The 18,110-nt window shown below is 40.8% G+C and overlaps 1 protein-coding gene across 1 annotated transcript in view; it reads right to left on the reverse strand.

The window, feature by feature from the left end:
• Positions 1-2,450: 2,450 nt before the first annotated feature.
• Positions 2,451-18,110, reverse strand: part of opn7b (opsin 7, group member b) — a 55,775-nt gene continuing 40,115 nt past the window's right edge. Inside the window, exons 4-6 of the mRNA XM_034591846.1 lie at positions 17,159-17,286; positions 4,637-4,971; positions 2,451-4,534 (exon numbers count right to left, since the gene is read on the reverse strand). Coding sequence (XP_034447737.1) covers positions 4,034-4,534; positions 4,637-4,971; positions 17,159-17,286 — 964 coding nt within the window. The 3' untranslated portion in view covers positions 2,451-4,033. The remainder of the gene's footprint in view (positions 4,535-4,636; positions 4,972-17,158; positions 17,287-18,110) is intronic.

An 18,110-nucleotide genomic window follows, 5' to 3' on the forward strand; every position in this document is an offset into this window, starting at 1 on the left:
AAAGACTTTTATTTTCCCGGCGGCAGTCAGAAGATTCAGATTCTAGTTGCATCCTCCTGATCGCATTTAGCTTTATTTACAGTGGATTAGCACAGACGTATAGAGAGCAGTGCGTATGTAGGATTTATCACATCCTTCAGACCCAGTGTAGGCTTATAGAGTTCAGTGAGTGCATTATAAACCATTATAAATGCTGCATAAAGAAGTTCTGCTGATTCAGAGTCTCGCATCTCGAACGGGATTAACAGGGTTTTTGTCATGTTTCCCAGGATGCATCTCGACAGGTGAGATTCACAAAGAAAAAGGAGCGTCCCGATTAGCACGTCTGACTCAAGTGTTGACACGAGGCCTTACATTGTGCCGGCGACAACACAGGATCGTTTGATGCGAGGGCAAACGATAATTGCATCCAGCTCGAGACGCTTCATGTGCACTTCTGACACATCAGCGCTTTGATTTTCTCTTAATAATCGAGATGGCTCGCTCATCCAAGCAGCTGTAATCACATCAAACGGCGCTCCTTGGATTCCTTAATATCAAATGCTGTGTATCTCCAATTCAAATTACGCAAAAACAAGAGCCACAAATACATTCCATGATCAACTGGGAGGTAGAAACGGTCACCTTCATAGAAGCTGCATATACAATAACCTCATAATAGATTAAATTTCCCACTTGGATTGTTGTGTCTCCGCGAAACCCAACAAGACCATGGAGGGAAATAAAGTTTCAGTAATAATGGTCAAAAGTAATGGCCATCATTTTGCGGCTGTGTAATATTACTGATCTTGGCATGAGGAGACAAGTCCAGGTAAGTCTGTACGTCTCCGACACAGCTATTAAAGGGCTGAAAGAAAATAGATTCCAGCTGCAGCGAGCGAAGCCACAAACCTGGAAGCTGTTTTGCACTAAATAAGAAAAACATGGAAACACTTTTCTACGCCACCAGTCAGAAGCTGAAATAACAAAAATATAATCCATCTCCCCATTTCAAGACACTGCGAGGGGTTTTCTCCATCCCCTACTCATACACTTAGGCTGATATCCATGGTAATATATGAATTAAATTAGGCATCTGCACATACACACAATATCTATATACATGCAATGTTTACATAAAATCCCTGACATCTGATATATATGTACATTGTTTGAATGAGTAAAGCCAGTAGAGAAGACCCGAGGTGGGAATGGCTAGAGATAGAGAATATACAACTTGGTTACTTGCAGTATTTGTTCCTTGAGTAGAACCGAATAGAAAACAAAAAGAGTCATCGGAATCTGGTTTTCACAGTTGTGTTTCCTGGTTTGTGTGTCCATCCTTGCCCAGGAACAAAGGCTGTCCAGCACAGGACTGGAAGCCGTGGTATATTGATATGTAAGTTCTCTTCATGGTATTGGTAGAAAAATACAAGTGTCCAAAACAACATTTTGGCTTTGACAGTGAGCGTAAAGGTGACTGCAACCTTTGGTTCCAGCATGATGAGCAAAAAATAAAAAAAATCCTCTTGCATTTCACCGATCCTTCGGCTCTTTCACCTCTTTTCTTTTTACAGCCAACGTGATAACCAGCTTTTTCTTGACATACCAGAGTTGTAAATACAATTGTTCAACTTTTCTATTTTCCAGAAATACACATTTACCATATGCAGTTAGTCGGCTACTTATCACACTTCAGTTCTCCCTGGACGATAGAGAGCAATACAGAAGTGAGCTGCTACCCTGTGCACCCATGTAGTTGTATATAATCACTGTCAGATACTTAGATAAAAGAAATATATTAATCTGAAGGAATCATTGACTCAGTTGAAAGTTCGCTTGTCTTTGCCAAACAGCGTTAAGTTTTACAGCTGCTCACATGTAGATGGATCCTCAACATTACCTCACAACATAGCTCTGAACATCACATCCCTGTCTGTTGTTAGTTTTATCACAACACACCAAGCATATGACTTGTTAGGACAAGTGCATTTTTTATCCTCCGTCTCAACATTTGGAGGTAAACAGGAGAAATGACTCATTCACGTTCCCAGCAACATGCACCTACACATGCAGTGGGGTCTGCAGACCACGTGAATGGGAAAGTGGTCTCTAACGATGGTTTTTTTTTTTGCAGGACCCGTCTGCGTCACTGTAGTGGCGACACTGAAGTTAATTTAGGGGCAATTTTTTTTTTTCATGCTGTGCTAATATTAGTCTGAACACAGCTTAAGCCCACAGCTAACAGATCAGTAAGCATTGAACTAACAAGGGTCTAACTCCAAGGCAGAGGTTCCGTGAAAAGCCGACTCAGATTGTTGGTTCAGGTGGAAATGGTGGTTTGGTATCAATTTCATCAAGAGGGGGTCGCTACCAAAGTCAGAGCAGTCATTGGAGGAGTGTAGCCGAGCAGCAGCTAACGCGACATGTGCTGAGAAGGTTGTTTTGCATGACTTAAAGCGAATTATTTCTATGACTTGGAATGGGAACCGCTTTTATAGTTTGATACTGTGGAAACTGCAAAGAGCTGCAACCCGTCCTCTCACCTTTGTAAAGAAAGGAATCATGACATGCCATGAAAGTCATGTCAGTCAAACACAACATGCGCCCGCGCAGATCTAATTAACTTGTCCATGGCAGGTCTTTGTGCACTTGATGACCTATGCAGCAACGGGAAAAGTACAAAAGTGCTAGTCGGACAAATATTGTGGTTAAGCTCAACTATGCTCACTGTGCATTTTTTTTACAGGGATAATTTGGGCAGCCCACTGTCTCTCGTGTTACAAATCTTTTTATTGAAAAACAGGCCCACTCTTTTCAAAGAGGCAAGAGGAGCTCTAAACGCAAGTGGCTCATAACCATGCATAGACATGAAGCTCAGCTTAAGTTTGATCAGGAAGATTTTCAATCACAATTCTCTCACCTTCTCTCTGCTTATTAATCAGCTGATTGTGGGCATTTTATTAATGTGGCCAATTAGATTCTGCCACAATCTCTTCCAGCCGGTAATGCCGGTTGCTTTAAACAAACTTTAATAGATAACTTTGATTTACATCTGATAAACACTGTTTGCATTATTAATACAAAAATAAATAATTATGCTTACATTCAAATATGTGTTTCAATACTTCAAATGTTTTGTACGTTTAAAAATTTGGAGCTTATTTCACAGTGGATTTCAGAAAGTGTATATTTTGGGTTAATTCCTTTCCTGTTGCTGTCTTGATGATTTTTATCATAAGGTCTCCAAATAAATCTGAGTGAACAGATTCTTCTGCTTCTTAATTTCAGTCACGTATTTTGTGCTGGACACAACTAATTAGGAAAGATTGGCATCAGCAGCTCCTCTCTGCAGAGGAATCAATGCAACCACCCTGGGGTAAAATGTCCATGTCCATTTTTACACATGTAACTAAGGGCTCACTAAGCCAAAAAACATTAAAAGGCCTATTTATGAAGATGAATGCAGAAGCCGACACACTGTAGCTAAAGTAATGGCTCTTAATTCAAATCTCGTACCGTTAATCTTCAGCAATCAGGGTGCATGACTAATTCTCTATTCGATAACATCAGCAGCCCTGTGGTTCTTCATGCATGAATAAATACTTCTAACAACAAATACAGTACTTTTAATAAACACATAAAAGCTAGTTGAGCAAGCACAAAGTTTCAGTATCGGCTCCTCCCTCTAAATCCAGCTTGAATTGATTTGCATTGTGACTCTGGATTCTCTTAGTGCTGATCAGTAAAGGTGATCAGGCTAATTTGACCTGATGAAATATTGATGCACACATCTGTTGTTGCATGCTGGCTGTTTGACTCACTTATCCTTCTGTGTTGGCTTCTAACTCTGTAACCATGTTTATTTTGGCAGTATCACATATTTGAGGCATGAAGAAAGTTCCCCTTCCCTTCTTTTCAGTCAATCTTTATCGTTTCATCTTTAATTATATTTTCATTGTTTCCCCTCACTTGCAGTTAGTGTCTTCAACCTTCATATTTGCTGTCTTTTCCTGATTTTTCACCTTCTCACTGTGTGGGTGCGTTTGTTCCTCTAGAGGAAGTCGCTCTGCATCTCGTTGGAGAGCTGACTGATAGCCACCTCGTTGTGCAGCGATCCTTTAAGTATCCTTGCAGTCTTCTGTGGGCTGTTGTCTGTAAGGTTTTCTCTGTCACCAAGGACTGTTTCAGGGCAAGGACAGTGTCTGCAGGTCCTGTGGTTCTCTGGTAGCCCGTTGGACAACCTTGTTGAGTTGCACTCTTCTTTGTGATGAGGCTGTCCGCAAGTTCCCTTTTGTGCAGAGCTGTGCTGACACGGACTTCCACAGAGTGTCCTCCTGCACTGGGCCACATCGCGGCACAGGGACTTGCGGAAGTTGGGCTTGAAGACCAGGTAGACAATAGGGTTGTAGAGGGTGGAGGACTTGGCAAAGATGGCTGCCAGGGCAAAAGCCATGGGTGGTACAGATGCTGGGTCACCAAACCCTGCCCACATGGACACAACAGCATATGGACTCCATGCTGTCAAGAAACCAATACAAACTGCGACAGAAAGCTGAAAAGAGACAACAACACACACCAAATGTATATTTATCATGTAAAGAACATGTGTACTTGTGAATAAATTGGATAGTGAAACTATACAGCGTGCAGTTACCTTAATGATAAGTGCATGTGCATTGGTGATCTTGTTCTGTGGGGACATGTGCTGCTGCACAGCCTGACGGGAGCCCCGCACGGTCAGCAGGATGAATGTGTAGGACAGGAAGATGACGGTGCACGGAACGATGTAGCAGAAGAAGAAGAGGCAGATGATGTAGGTCATAGCTGCAGTGCTTACGCTGGGTGCATGCCAGCTGATGCAGCATGCCGTCCCATAAGGCTCGGGCCCGTACTCTCCCCAGCCAGACAGGGGCCCCACAGCAAAGACGCCAGCATAGCACCAGACCCCAGCAACCAGGAGGCCGGCGTGGCAATACGAAAACTTGTTACCTGAGAAATGTAACCGGGCAGAGGCAGAGGAGGGTGAGTTGAGTGGAGCCATTGCTGACAAATAAAGACATAGGGGAAGGATAAGAAACAAGAGTATAGCAACAATATACCACTAAAGCACATTGGGTCTGGTTACGATGTGTGAGGAGGAGAGGGAGGAAGACAGAAGGAGGAAGAATCTGACAGATATTGTGCAATGAGTGATGAAGAACGTTTCCCTAAGAAGGGCATGTAGACGTGACAAAGAAAAGAGAATGATAATTCTCTTTTGTCCTGACCAGTGCTTATTTTTGAACTCTGACTCATTTGGAGAAGAGGTCACATGGCCCACAGGAATGTACATGTGAAGTGAGTAATCTTCATAATGCCACGGACCCATACGTCAACATTATTCTGTGTGCAAGGAGAGAGAGGGAGCTGCATGGCATGTTTACTTAGAGGTTACAAGTATGTGAGAAAAACCCTTTGAAAATCTATACTAACTATTTTTCCTGTTCTCGCCACAATCTCAACCCTCTGCACACAGGACCTCGTATAAGGAAACACAGTCACTACTACTTTTGCTCTAAGCAATCATGGATCTGGATCTATATTCAAATAATGGAATCTACCATAGTTGCATTCAGTTTCTTCCGTTATATTTTTTAAAACTTTCGCTGAAAACATAATATTTTTCCAGCTCATGTTATATATTTCCACCAGGATTGAACTTGAGGTGTGCGAGCCCCTGTGCCGCAGCATCGTAATTGTGATTCCCCAAACTAGCCGTTATTGCCATATATGGTGTGGGAGATCGCACAATGCCTTTTAACTGGAGTGCCTCACGAGCTCATTTGCTTTACTCCAGAACTAAAAAGACGATGGACTTTAAACAAATAGAAAAAAGTTTAATCACCAGAACGTTGGCAGTTAAAGTTCCTTATTCCTGTTATCGTTCTCCATTCACCACCATGATGACATAATACACTAAACATAAAGGACTAGTTTTCTTTGTATTATGGATATTGCTGCAATAACACATTTTTGTAGTTGCATAGCTTAATTCTTGTATTTTATTCATGTCCAGAGCTATTAAACGTACATAATGTAACTTCGAGCACCAGGAGTCTCCCAAATAATTAAACTCGTATCTTTTTTTTTAATTGTGGAATTCTCGAGGTGTGAACATTATTGTAAACATTTTGGATAATGTTAAAATATACAACAAGTGGAGCTGACATTTTAATGAAGATCACTCCATATCGAATGTGCATGGATTGCAATCGTTTGTTGTGTGTTTCTGTTGGTTGTTTTTATACTTGTGAATGAGTTAATCCTTGGGGGGGGGGGGGGGAGTAAAAAGCCAATAAGGGTTTAGTGTGATTGATTTAGACAACAAGGGCTTCTTCAGGAAGGAGAACACAGGGAGCTTTATCTAAGGTACCACACAGCCTCTTGAGCTGGATGTCAACCCCTCTCACAGTTCATGCTGATGGTGGGTGGTGGTGTTGATAAAGCCCTGTGGTGCTTGGGAAGGGGGCTGTTAGATATTCCAGGCGGCTTTGAGCTGTTGTGACGCATCCCTTCACCGATCACACTCTCCAGCCCTCTGATTGGCACGTGAAGGATTCAACCTGAGCTCTTTTTATTCAGGGGGCCCGAACTCAATTTCCAACAAAAGCCCTTCAAACATGCTCTGACATTTTAAACTGGGATGCAGCAAACAATTTTTTCCTCTGATTCAGATACCTCAGCTCTGCCAATATCGACTTCCAATCGTATTCCAGCTCTCTGAATGCCATGAATAATTGTCTCTTCAATAAAGTATTGTTTTTCGGGCATTTTGCCTTTATTTGGACAGTCAGTGCAGAGAGCAACAGGAAATTGTGGAGGCTGTGCTTATGCGTTATGCTCCTAGTTATCTATACTGGTAATCCTCGTGGGGGAAGCTGGAGTCAGTCTCAGCTCAGAGGCGGGGTTCACCCTGGACAGGTCGCCGGTGTATCCATGTATCAAACATCTTTTCACACTCACATTCACACCTTTGGTCAATTTAGATTCTCCAATTGACCTAACCCCTAACCTCGTACTGTGGGAGGAAGTCAGAGTACCCGGAGAAAACCCATGCAAACATGGCGAGAACACGCAAACTCCGACTGACCAAAACGGGATTCGAACCGGGAACCTTCCTAAGATTGCACAGTAGAGCTGCAAGGGGACACACATACCCCGTCCTCTCCCAATCGGCCACATTATCGGGCTATTGCTCTGTAAACCTGCGCTTTTTAACGCTTTCACTTTGTATTTGTTTGACAGTAGGAGTACCAGTTTACTTTCATCACGTTTCCTGTTTTTGGTTAACTCTGAGGTTTAGTATTGTAATTTGATACATGAATGTTCGGATAGATTATTGCAACATTTGAATTCAAGATAGTCATGTTTGTTCGTTGTTTTGGTGTAAAAAAATCAAATAGATATCCCATCCAACCCGATCCCAAAACCAAATATCAAACATTTTGTCCGAACAAGAAGAGGATACCAAACAGCAGAAACTATCAGCGACTAGCTGGTGGACATAGTAGCGTAATTAGCAGTTAAAGGGTCAGATATTTCCTTTAGGAGTTAATTTTGGATTTGAGTATCCAGCAATAAATCTGGTTCCTGTGTCGCACAGAGTCAAGAGTCAGTCCATAGATTTGCACTAAGTGGAAATCCTGATACCAGCTTTTGCCATTTGTCTAACGTGTTCACAATAATACACTATTAGGCTTCGAGTGTAATTGAGATCTGCACAACCTCAATTGTACCTAAAAGGGCTCAATTGACACTGCCAATAGCACTAATCGGGAGGGCAAATTGATTCTGTTGTCAGTTAAAAGTGAATCAATCCTCTTTAACTGTAAGGCAATCCCCCAGCCACCCGCTTCATTCTCTGTTATTCCTGCCCCACCTAACGCTTGTCAGATCCTTTAATTTATTGAACCGCACCGGGGCAGGATGAGCGCTTCGATCCAGCAGTAACAGGCTCATCAGCACTCATGCCGATCGTGGAGGATCCTGATAGTGGTGGCAGCTGATCGTTGACTATGATTACAACAAGACTGCTTGACATACAATATGCCTTCTCACATATTCTACCATTACTTACAATAACTCCTCAATTCATCTGTCATTGCTGCTCCCTTTATCTTTATCATATATTTATCTTTATATATTTTCTGATGAATAAATAATTCAAACATTGACACACTTTTCCGTTATGTCACAAACTATTTTTTCTAATCAATGATGTAAATACTGTTATTTTGGTTGATGCGTTCAGTTTCACGCAATTCTGTCCATGCTGGGAGAGGATCCCTCACGTGTGGCTCTCGCTGAGGTTCTTATGTTTTTCTTGTTGAGGGTTAAGGACAGACAATTTTGCACCTTGTTAAAATTGTAAAAATAAAATTTGATTGATGGATTGATTGACTCATGGACGGCTACAAATGAACCCTTACAGGATGCACTAGACCCATGTGCTGTTTTTAAATCAACAAGTGCAGGGAAATTTGTCAGCAGGGGTCTATTAAGAACAGCAATATCCACGTGAGGTGGAAAACGAAGAACTAATGAAAGAGAGACAGGAAGAGGCACTGTCTAATAAGCTCACCCATCTCCTTAATGCTGCCACTCTTCTGCTACCTTAGGTCTCATCAGCTGCTCCTGTTTATCAGCCAGGAAATCGTTCTGGCGGATTTAAAGTCTCTGCGGCTCTTATTTTTCTCCTCTGTAGTATTGATATTCACACTCAATTGCACAGACCAATCCTGGGAGGAATGTTTAATCGATGCAGAAATATTTTGCTGACCAGTTCTATGAAGAAATTTGTCAAGACCGTATGCTCCAGATAATAATCCCAGTCGGAAATATCTTTTTACGGAGTTCCACACATTTTCCTCTTTTCACAGCGGTGTAGAAGCTGTTTCATATTTATAAAGTGACTGTAGTTTCTTCTTGTGGGGCAACTGTTTGGTAATCGCCTGGCTTCTTATTTACATTAAAATGAGATTCATTTACCAAAAAAAATCAAGCCGTAGCAGCAGTAGCAATTTGGCATTTGGCTGTGAGTCATTTTGATGTTCGCCTCTACAAGCAGAGAAACTAACAACTTCAGTTTTAACATGTTTGGTGCCTGCAGACAGTGAATCTTTGCTTTTTTGCTTTATTTTTTGTTTAAGTTTTACATTTTAACACATAACATTCAGCTTGTGGCTAAAAAATTAAATTACATATATATATATATATGTAATTTTGTGTCTGTTTCATAGTTTGAGGCCTCTTCAGAGAAGTGGTCTAAATTGTCTAAAGAAATGGTCTGGAGTAAACTACGTAAATGATAAATGAGCTGCATAATGAGAAAGAGTTCAGTAAAGCTACTTTAAACTGCCAATGGTGTTTAAGAGACGAAGATGCCGACGCACTGAAGTGATGCTCCCATTACGACGACTGTAAACAACGTTAAAAGGATGTGACCTCAGCAGGTTCTTTTCAGTTTGCGCCCAAAAGGGATGAAGAGTCCAAACAACAACTTTCATTTGAGACTGTTTGCGCCTTTTTACCTACACACCTATGTTGTGCACACATTTCCTGAAAGTGTTTAGTTTGGCCTTTTTGTCCCACATCCCCTTATCAGTTTTCCCAAACTAGTGCCAGATAACAAAGGAGTCATTTTGAGTTTTGACGCTAGTTTTTTTAATTTTTGTATTGTTGATGTCTGACAGCATGACTTTAATCTCTTCAGTGTAAAAATGTATTCTTGTCTGAAAACAAAAACAACTTCAAGGGCGCTGATGGTGCTAATGATCAAATCTCACAAACACGCACATCTGCATGAACAGGTGGTGCACAATAAGAGAGAACTTCAGTCTGACAACTCAGCTTTGAAATAGTTTTTACAGCAGCAGAACATAATTAGACTTTGATGTCTATTGGCTCCAACTTCATCACTTCTACAGATATGATTACATGGCTATAACAGAGAGATAAAACGGGAAGTGATGAGCAAATGTCTTTTACCCCTACAGGAGCCTACAGGTGGATGCTGAGGTGGTGGAAAGGCTCAATCGACCGGTGGCAATACTGACGGAGGCCAGCAGGGGTATTGACAAGCCAAGGGAGAGATGGGAAATCTTTGCAGTTTAAACAGAACTCCAGATGGGAGGGTGTGTGTGATGGTCTTTCATGCCTCGTCGTTGCTTTGTTCTCAGCCTTCCAACATCCCCCCCTCACAACATATGCTTCACTCATGCATACTCACTCCCTCACTACTGATTCCACTGATGAACACACCTCATTACATGCTTAGTTTGAGTTATGTTCGTTGTCAGACAGTTTTATTTAAATAGATTACTCATCCTTTGGCTTTCAACCTGCGTCTCCCTCTCTCTTTGTTACGGCTTCTAGAGCCGGGGCGTGACAGTTACTCAGGTGTTATGAGTTATGTTGTGCAGCCTGTGCAGACCAATGGGTTTATCACCTCCACCAAGGAGGTTATGCTTTCGTCTGCGGATGTTTGTCTTGTTCTGTTTGTTTTATAGTTAACAGGATTACGCAAAACAGGACTTATCAGGGTGTAGATCCGGGAATTATTTTTTTTCCACTTTCTTTAATAGTGCAAGATAGAATTAGTTTTTTGTTTAGGGGACAGATATTTGTGAGACTGTGAAATTTGGTGCAGATCCAAGTAAAAATATGGATCTGGTGAATTTAAATGCAGTTTCAGAAGGGGACTGGGGCCGGAATAGAAATACAAAGGGTCTGTGCGTGAGGTGGATAACTGAAGCTCGTGGATGAAACTCTTTCCTGTAGACGAGCCGTAATATCGTGCTGATGTGAAACTGCTGCTGTGGCAGGGCTGCAATTATTTTCTGGGATTTTAGGTCATTTTCTGTTTTTATCCGTGTTTCACCATGGGAACCTACTGTTATCGTACACAAACTGCTTAAGAAAAAAAGAGTACAGTGTGTCTGTAAGTGGCACACATTCATACAAGGTTTCTTACAGAGAAATCTCATGAAAGCATCATTATTTGTGCTCATTACCATTTCAAACACTTATTTGTGAGGCTTGTGGCCTCTGGGGTTTTAAACTGTGCGTTACAGACTATTCCTCCAGAAACCAGACAAGACAAGCCTTTTTATAAACACAGCCCTGATATTAAATATCGTGTGCCTGGCAGGAGCAATCGCTGATCTTATAGACAGGGATAGATTTTCTATTTTATTCAGAAGTTCCGACAAGTCAGATGCTTCCATCTTATCGCTCCCTGCAGTTTTACCTCCCAGCTGGGGCCTGCAGGGGAGGAGAGGGCTGTGCAGGACAGCAGTGGTTTTAACAGGTAGAGGGGGAAATTCTTGCATCTCAAAAAGAACCCACTAATTTTTCAAAGCCCTGCGAAGTTTGGATATAAACCAACTTCATGAAGATGGATATGAACTCTGACTCATCCAGGCTGCACCACATGTTCTATTCCTTCTGCTTCATGCTGCTGTGTTATGCTAATTTATTCCTTCACCAAATCTGCTTTATTCTCTTTTCGTCTTCTACACTTTGTTGGATATTTTTCTACTTGTGTACTTTGCCTTGTGTCAAATCGGCTCTGCTCTGCGTACCGCTGTGGTGCTGTTTATATGGGTGAGAGTGCAAAGAACCTGTTTTGCAGAGTACAACCGACTGTGCATCCATTCATAGAATATGGAGGTGAGGGGAGCTGATTGCGAGAGGTTTTCAGAGTGAATATTATTATTATTATAGTTATATGCAGTGTCTGTCAAGTGCTACCACTTCACGCATTTGCATATTAGCTGTTCAGATTAATTATGATGATTATGAATTATGGCTAATTGGTGCAATAATAATAATTGTTATTCACAGAGAAAGACCCCAACAAATTTAATGAGAGTTTAATGAGCAAATTAAGAGAGAGTGACGATCCTTGAAAAAATACTGAAAATGAATTAATCAAGTGCAAATATAATACACTTATTTGCGACTTCTAAACGAAATCCAGAGTTAAATATATTCATTCTAACAAACAAACAGGACAATATGGATCCCACTTCAACTGTCTGAGCTGCTCAGAGAGATTTGGATTAAACCCGGTCGTGTGAATTAATCCTCAGTGGCTTAATTGGCAAAAACATTAATGATGCTCATTAGCAATTTGCTGGTTGAGCAGTTTGCAATCAAACCAACGTGCAGAAAAAGGAGAGTTAATGTTAAGTGAAGCTGCTTGAAAACTGAGGAGTCACAGACTTCCACTACAGCTAGAATGTGGTCACACGCATGAGTTTGTGCCCTTGAGCAAAACACAAATCCTCTGCCTGTCTAATCAATATGAAGGCACGCATAAATGGTAACGACGTGCACCGCACAAACAACATATTTTATTATCGTTGAATTCATTCGTTGGATTGATTTATATTATGTATTTTTATGAATCTATTGGATTTATTCATTTTTATTAAAACATTTTATTCACCTCTTTATCTATTTACTCTTTTGAGAAATGTGTCTAACATTTCTCTGCAATTTAAAGCTGCATTTTGGAGCTACGCAGCATTTGCAGGACTTCACTCCTTCTAAATGTCTCCGATCCGAGAATTGACACATCACATAAAGGAGAGAGAGAGAGAGAGCGAGAGAGAGAGGGAGAGAGGGAGAGAGAGAGAGAGTATCTCCATACGAAAGAGGGCATTACATAAGTATTTAATCTGAGACAGAAAGCAATCCTAACTCAATAATTATCTGACAGCAATTATGCCCTGGAACAACATCAGAACTCATTTGCATGATAACGTTGAAATCTTTAATGGATGTGACAGTTTATCATCACAAAGTCGACAAAAAAACATGAATATCTACAGGGTAGGTGGATGTTTTTGGACAAGATAATGTAATTCATGACGGCTTGTATCACTTTGTGACCTCTTTCCCTCTTTCTTTGGACTTAAAATCCCCCAAAACATTATTTATGATTTTGTTTCAACTATTCCCCTCGATAATTTTACATCACAAATTTGCTTGCTGGGCACATTTGATTGGCTGTGTCAGTTTTCTTGTCTTGCATCATCACAGTGTTTATTTCAAGATCACCACATGCTGTAAATAATCAACATTCCACCAATAACCTCTGAAGAAAGGGGATTTGATAATTTGATAAATTCAATTTTTTGTATTTGACCTCTCAGGATGTTTTTTATCAAAGTCAGCTAACTTGCAGATCTTTGGATTGTGGGAGAACTTCAGAGCAACAGAAGGACAAGGAAACGTGACGCAGACTTGGGTTCAAACTCAGGTCTTTTCTGCTGCAAGGCAACAACACTGACTACTGACTAACCTTGCGGCATATACGAGTGCAGACTTACGTAACACACCATTCGGTACGTTTATTCTAAGCATTAAAAGTCATTGTTGAATCTTGGAGAAAGAAAGTTTGGTAAAACAATGTCAACTCAATGTCCACTTATTAGCTTTTCCCCAGGTCTCCAAGCTGCATTACATGGTTTTCATCAGTCGATTGAGTTTGCTTAGTTGTCATGAAAATGTATCTGTTGACAGGCTCAGAATCTGCAATGATTCGTCCATACAGTGTCACTTATTTGACTTAAGCTGCTCTCAGACATGCACAGAACTCCAAGGATCCTCCACAGTTTCTCTGGAGAAGGTGTATGTGTGAATGCAAATGTCTGAGTGAGAGCCTCCCGAGTTTCTGCGGACTTTTTCCGCCTGGTATAAAGTTTGCGGAAAGTCCGGAGAATCTGATGTGAGAACACAGCAGGGGATCCTCCGGGTGGACTCACCATGAGTGAGTGGAGGGTGGTTGATGAAGCTTGTAACCCGGCGACAGATGCAGAAATGAAAAAAATGAAAAGAAAACAAATATCTGAGGATGTCACACACGTAGAAGACACAGACAAAGATGTCAAGAGTTTGCGGTGATAAGAGCTGACGCCAGTGTCTACGTGCTGTCAACAAGAACGCAGCTAAATCAATACTTTACGTCCTGCTTCTGCCTGCTGCTCCACCCCTCACCTGTATCCTGCACAGAATTTGTGACCGTTGTGAACCCGTCTGAGTAAAGAAACCCCCGCCGGGTTGTGCATGTGTGAAAGGAAAACGGCTGAGAAAGTCTTTCTTTGAAGATGCACTGAAATGGCTTTGTTCCGAATCAAGCGTGATCACTTTGGCCTGAAATGCCCCCACCCCTGTCCAACATACTGCATTTGTTTAGAGTTCAGTTTCATTGCCATCTTCACAGACACACACACATTAAGTCTTTCTGTTAAGGTACAAACATGGTGCGCGTAAAATCGATCCTTTTCGGGGCTATAGTGTCTAATTATATTATTAAAATCCTAACAAACTGCAGATAAATTAGCTGTCATTCTCCCTACATTACTACAGCGACAGTAACAGCGCCCAATGATTTCAGCTCAGTCGTACAAAAGGCACATTGAGCTGTCGCAGCATTTATCTGAGCCCTTATCAGATCCAGTCTCCGATGATCTGTGCGGTGGAGAAGGTTGTGTGAATGAGAGAAGGGAAAAAAACAATTTGTCAGTTTAGCTGTTAATTTGATAGGTGTAGTGAGGTGGATGTTACTAAACTGCTTGAGTACATAAGTCATTCTTCTTCTGGTGTTTGTTTTTGAGTCACAGCTTCAGCTGCTTTACCAACACCGTCTGGACTTGAGTGGGTCGGACCCTGATTTGCATGTAGCCCAAGAAAACCAAGACAATAGTGCAGTTACACTTGTGATCCGACCAACAAAGAGGTTTATATGTAAGTGTCAGTGTGTAAATCTAATCTGGGTTTTCTCTTATTTGTGCTGTGTTGAATCTGATCCTTCAGCCAGTTCACACAATCTTCTATTTTTCACCCTCGCCTTAACCATCACAACCAAATGCTTTATCCACACTCAAACCCAAACCTACAGCTAAGTTTAACCGTAAACCCCAAACCTCAAGTCTTAACCCTCTAACAGCCCTGTGAAAAAGTGAGGACCGGACAAAATGTGCTCACTTTCCAAAAATGTCCTCACACAGATATAAATACAAGTACACTGTAGCACACTGTGCGCAGAGGTTCCTTTGTGAGTTATTGTATGTATTTCTACAGGCATTTCATTTCTTGCGTGTGCTGCCTGTGTCATGCAACATGGAAGTTATTCCATCATCTGTGCCGACCACTTGTCCTGCTTCCTTGGGCCCTATTTTAACAAATTGGAACATGGTGGTGGTCCCTCTCCTCGTGGTGTTGAGTATTAATTGAAACTTTTTGACCGTTTTAGTACATCCTCCAGGTACTTATACTTCATTTACACATTGTCATACATTTACACGTTGTCATACTCGTCAGTGTGAATGCGCGTATGCACTTAAAATAGCAAGCGTGAATATGGAAGCACACAACATTAAAATGACAAGTGTAAATGGGTTCAGAGACATCCTTGACATGTGGTATATTTATCTCGCGGTGTTTTCTTCTCCTGAGCTCTGAGGTTGGATTTGTTAACTAAACACAGTTTACCTTAACATCCACTGGATGAGAATGACAACATCTCTCTCTCACCTTGACATCACTCTAAACAGCTGCCACACGACGAAAGCTGTTAACCATGTAATTATCTCTGCTTGTGGGGAATTTGTTTTGATTGAACATAATACAAACTATTTTATGTTGAAAGCATCATAATGGCTGCTTCGTGTCTGTCAGCACTGAATGGGAGTGCAAATACTTAAAGCCACATTCACTTAAACAACAATGCCATGGACGGGTTGTAAGTAACACGCACCAGTTTAAGATATCTGCATAACAAATAATTTAAACCAAAAAAATTACCTAAATGTTATTAACTAATCAACCACACTGTAAGTCCCCCTATACTCAGCATTCATTAGCAGTATTTAAATATTGAATAAAGGGGTTAATGACCCACTATAAATTTGTTGTGTGAAGATATATTTTTTACTTATTTGTCAGATACTATAATTCCTCCTGAGGTCACTCAAACAGCGAAATACAGTTGTAATAAAATAAAACATCTTGATTTGAGAGTTTATAATTGTTGATGAATACTGTACATTGATAAACACTTGAAATACCTTTAAAACCACATCGTGCTGTAAGGCAGTAGTTGTCAAATGGCGGCACGCAGGCCATCATTTTGATAACTTGATTTTTCTATTTTTAATTCGCGGTGGCAGCGGCATTCAATCACTTTCCCTCAAGCAATTTGTTTACGAAGTAAAAGCACATTGTCATTATTTTGCAGCAATACTTTGTTTCAAGTTGAATTACTGAGCTTTTAATCTGAAAGGTTACAGACTTTGGTTTGTAGAGTGTGTTGCTTGCTCAACAGACCCCTGAAAAACTGACTTGCAATGAGTGGTGCGGAAAAATAAGACCAGTTATATATATCATTCAAATTATATACACACATGAGCAGTAACAAAGCAAATTCAGTTTCATTTTATAAAAAAGCTTTGAGTCAGAGGGTATGTTTGAATACTACTTATATATGCATTATATTTGCTCTGAAAGTAAATGTTACCAAGCTATGATTAGTAGAGAAACACAGACTCACTAAAAAACTGATTGTTTTATGTGTTCGATTTTCTTTCAGTCTGGTTTTTAGTAAAATAAACACAAGTTTAAATGAATCAGTAATTACTTACAGTGGATTTAGAACATTCACAGTCATTCGTTCAAGTCCAATTATTGGATGGTTTGTGACCTTTTCAAATTAAGCAGATGCAGGGAAAGACATTACAAACGTCGAGAGAACAGCAAAAGGCCCTTGAAAACATTTCCTTTTTGCATATCATGTAGTTAAAAGGGGTTCAAATGTTGCCTTGAACATCAACATGACTGCAGCATGGGCAGTTTGTCTTTGAAACAAGCTCTTGAATCTCTGGCCTTGCTGCTTTATTATTCATCTCTTCAGATTCAAGGTTTTTGGCTCAGAGGGCAAGAATGAAAAAGCGTGGTGATCAATATGTGTAAAGAAGCCTTCCAGCTAATCAGTATCAATAATGAATCACACTGTGTGAGCTCTTTAAGTGAACTCTTCCGCTTGAAATAATGAGTTGTAATACTGTGATGATGGTTGTTTTATATGCAATGCTGGAGGAAAGCATTAAAATGTAAAATGTCCTCGTCTTACCGTAGTTTGGGCAGCAGACCTTGAGCCAGCAGACGCAGGAGAGCACTGTGAGGTTGGTCAGACTGCACAGGCCGAACAAAACGCCACAGAAGGCGTAGATCATACAGACCGTTTCATTAAACAGCCACCTGATCGGAGAGAGAAACACAAGGGGACATTTGTTATTGACCGTTTTCTTGATATTCTCCAAGATTTCTCTGCAATTTCCCTCTAGTGAATCACACAATTCATACCCAGCAGATCATGGGTGGGGAACACATTTCCTTTTGGGGTCATCTCTAGTTTGTTTTTTGACCTCTTGCATGAGTTTGCTTCTCTTTGGCAAAGCGTCCGATGTCAAATGGTTGTGCTGATCGCAGATGGTTTTGGCCCAACTGTTGTGTTCACATGAATCACATGAATAGTGCCATGTATTTATTGAATTCAGCTGTAATCCCATGTTTGAAAATTTCAAATTCTCCCCCTGAACGAGCTTCTTAGCCATTAGCTAACTCACAAGAAAACCTGCCTGCGTAAAAATTGGCTCTTGTCAGACATGGTATTAACATCTGCTCTGATTGATACATGTGCCTGTTCACACCTGGATCTAAAAGGCTTCCTCAATATGTCTCTTGTGGCCACTATATATAACATGTACATGATTTATATTTGCAGAGACGACAAGATGTTTTAATCCAGTTTTAGTTTATAGATGTGTCCATTGCCAGTGGGTTTATGTTTGTTTTGGGGTCAGGAGGGGCTGAATGAATCAATGATTAGCTGTCGAGGATTTTACCAGTTTAAAGAAAGTATCAATCCTTATGTGGTGGTCAGTGTTGATATTCATATTGTTGATGTACAAACCAATGTATGGACTCTAAAAAAAGCAATCAAATCTTTGGTTCATTACAAAACTGTAGTGGGTCAGGGGACGTCGGCTGAGGAAGTGTGGCCCAGGACGGATTTGCATTTA

The sequence above is a fragment of the Hippoglossus hippoglossus genome, chromosome 7 (genome assembly GCF_009819705.1).
Source record: "Hippoglossus hippoglossus isolate fHipHip1 chromosome 7, fHipHip1.pri, whole genome shotgun sequence".
NCBI classification, from domain to species: domain Eukaryota; kingdom Metazoa; phylum Chordata; class Actinopteri; order Pleuronectiformes; family Pleuronectidae; genus Hippoglossus; species Hippoglossus hippoglossus.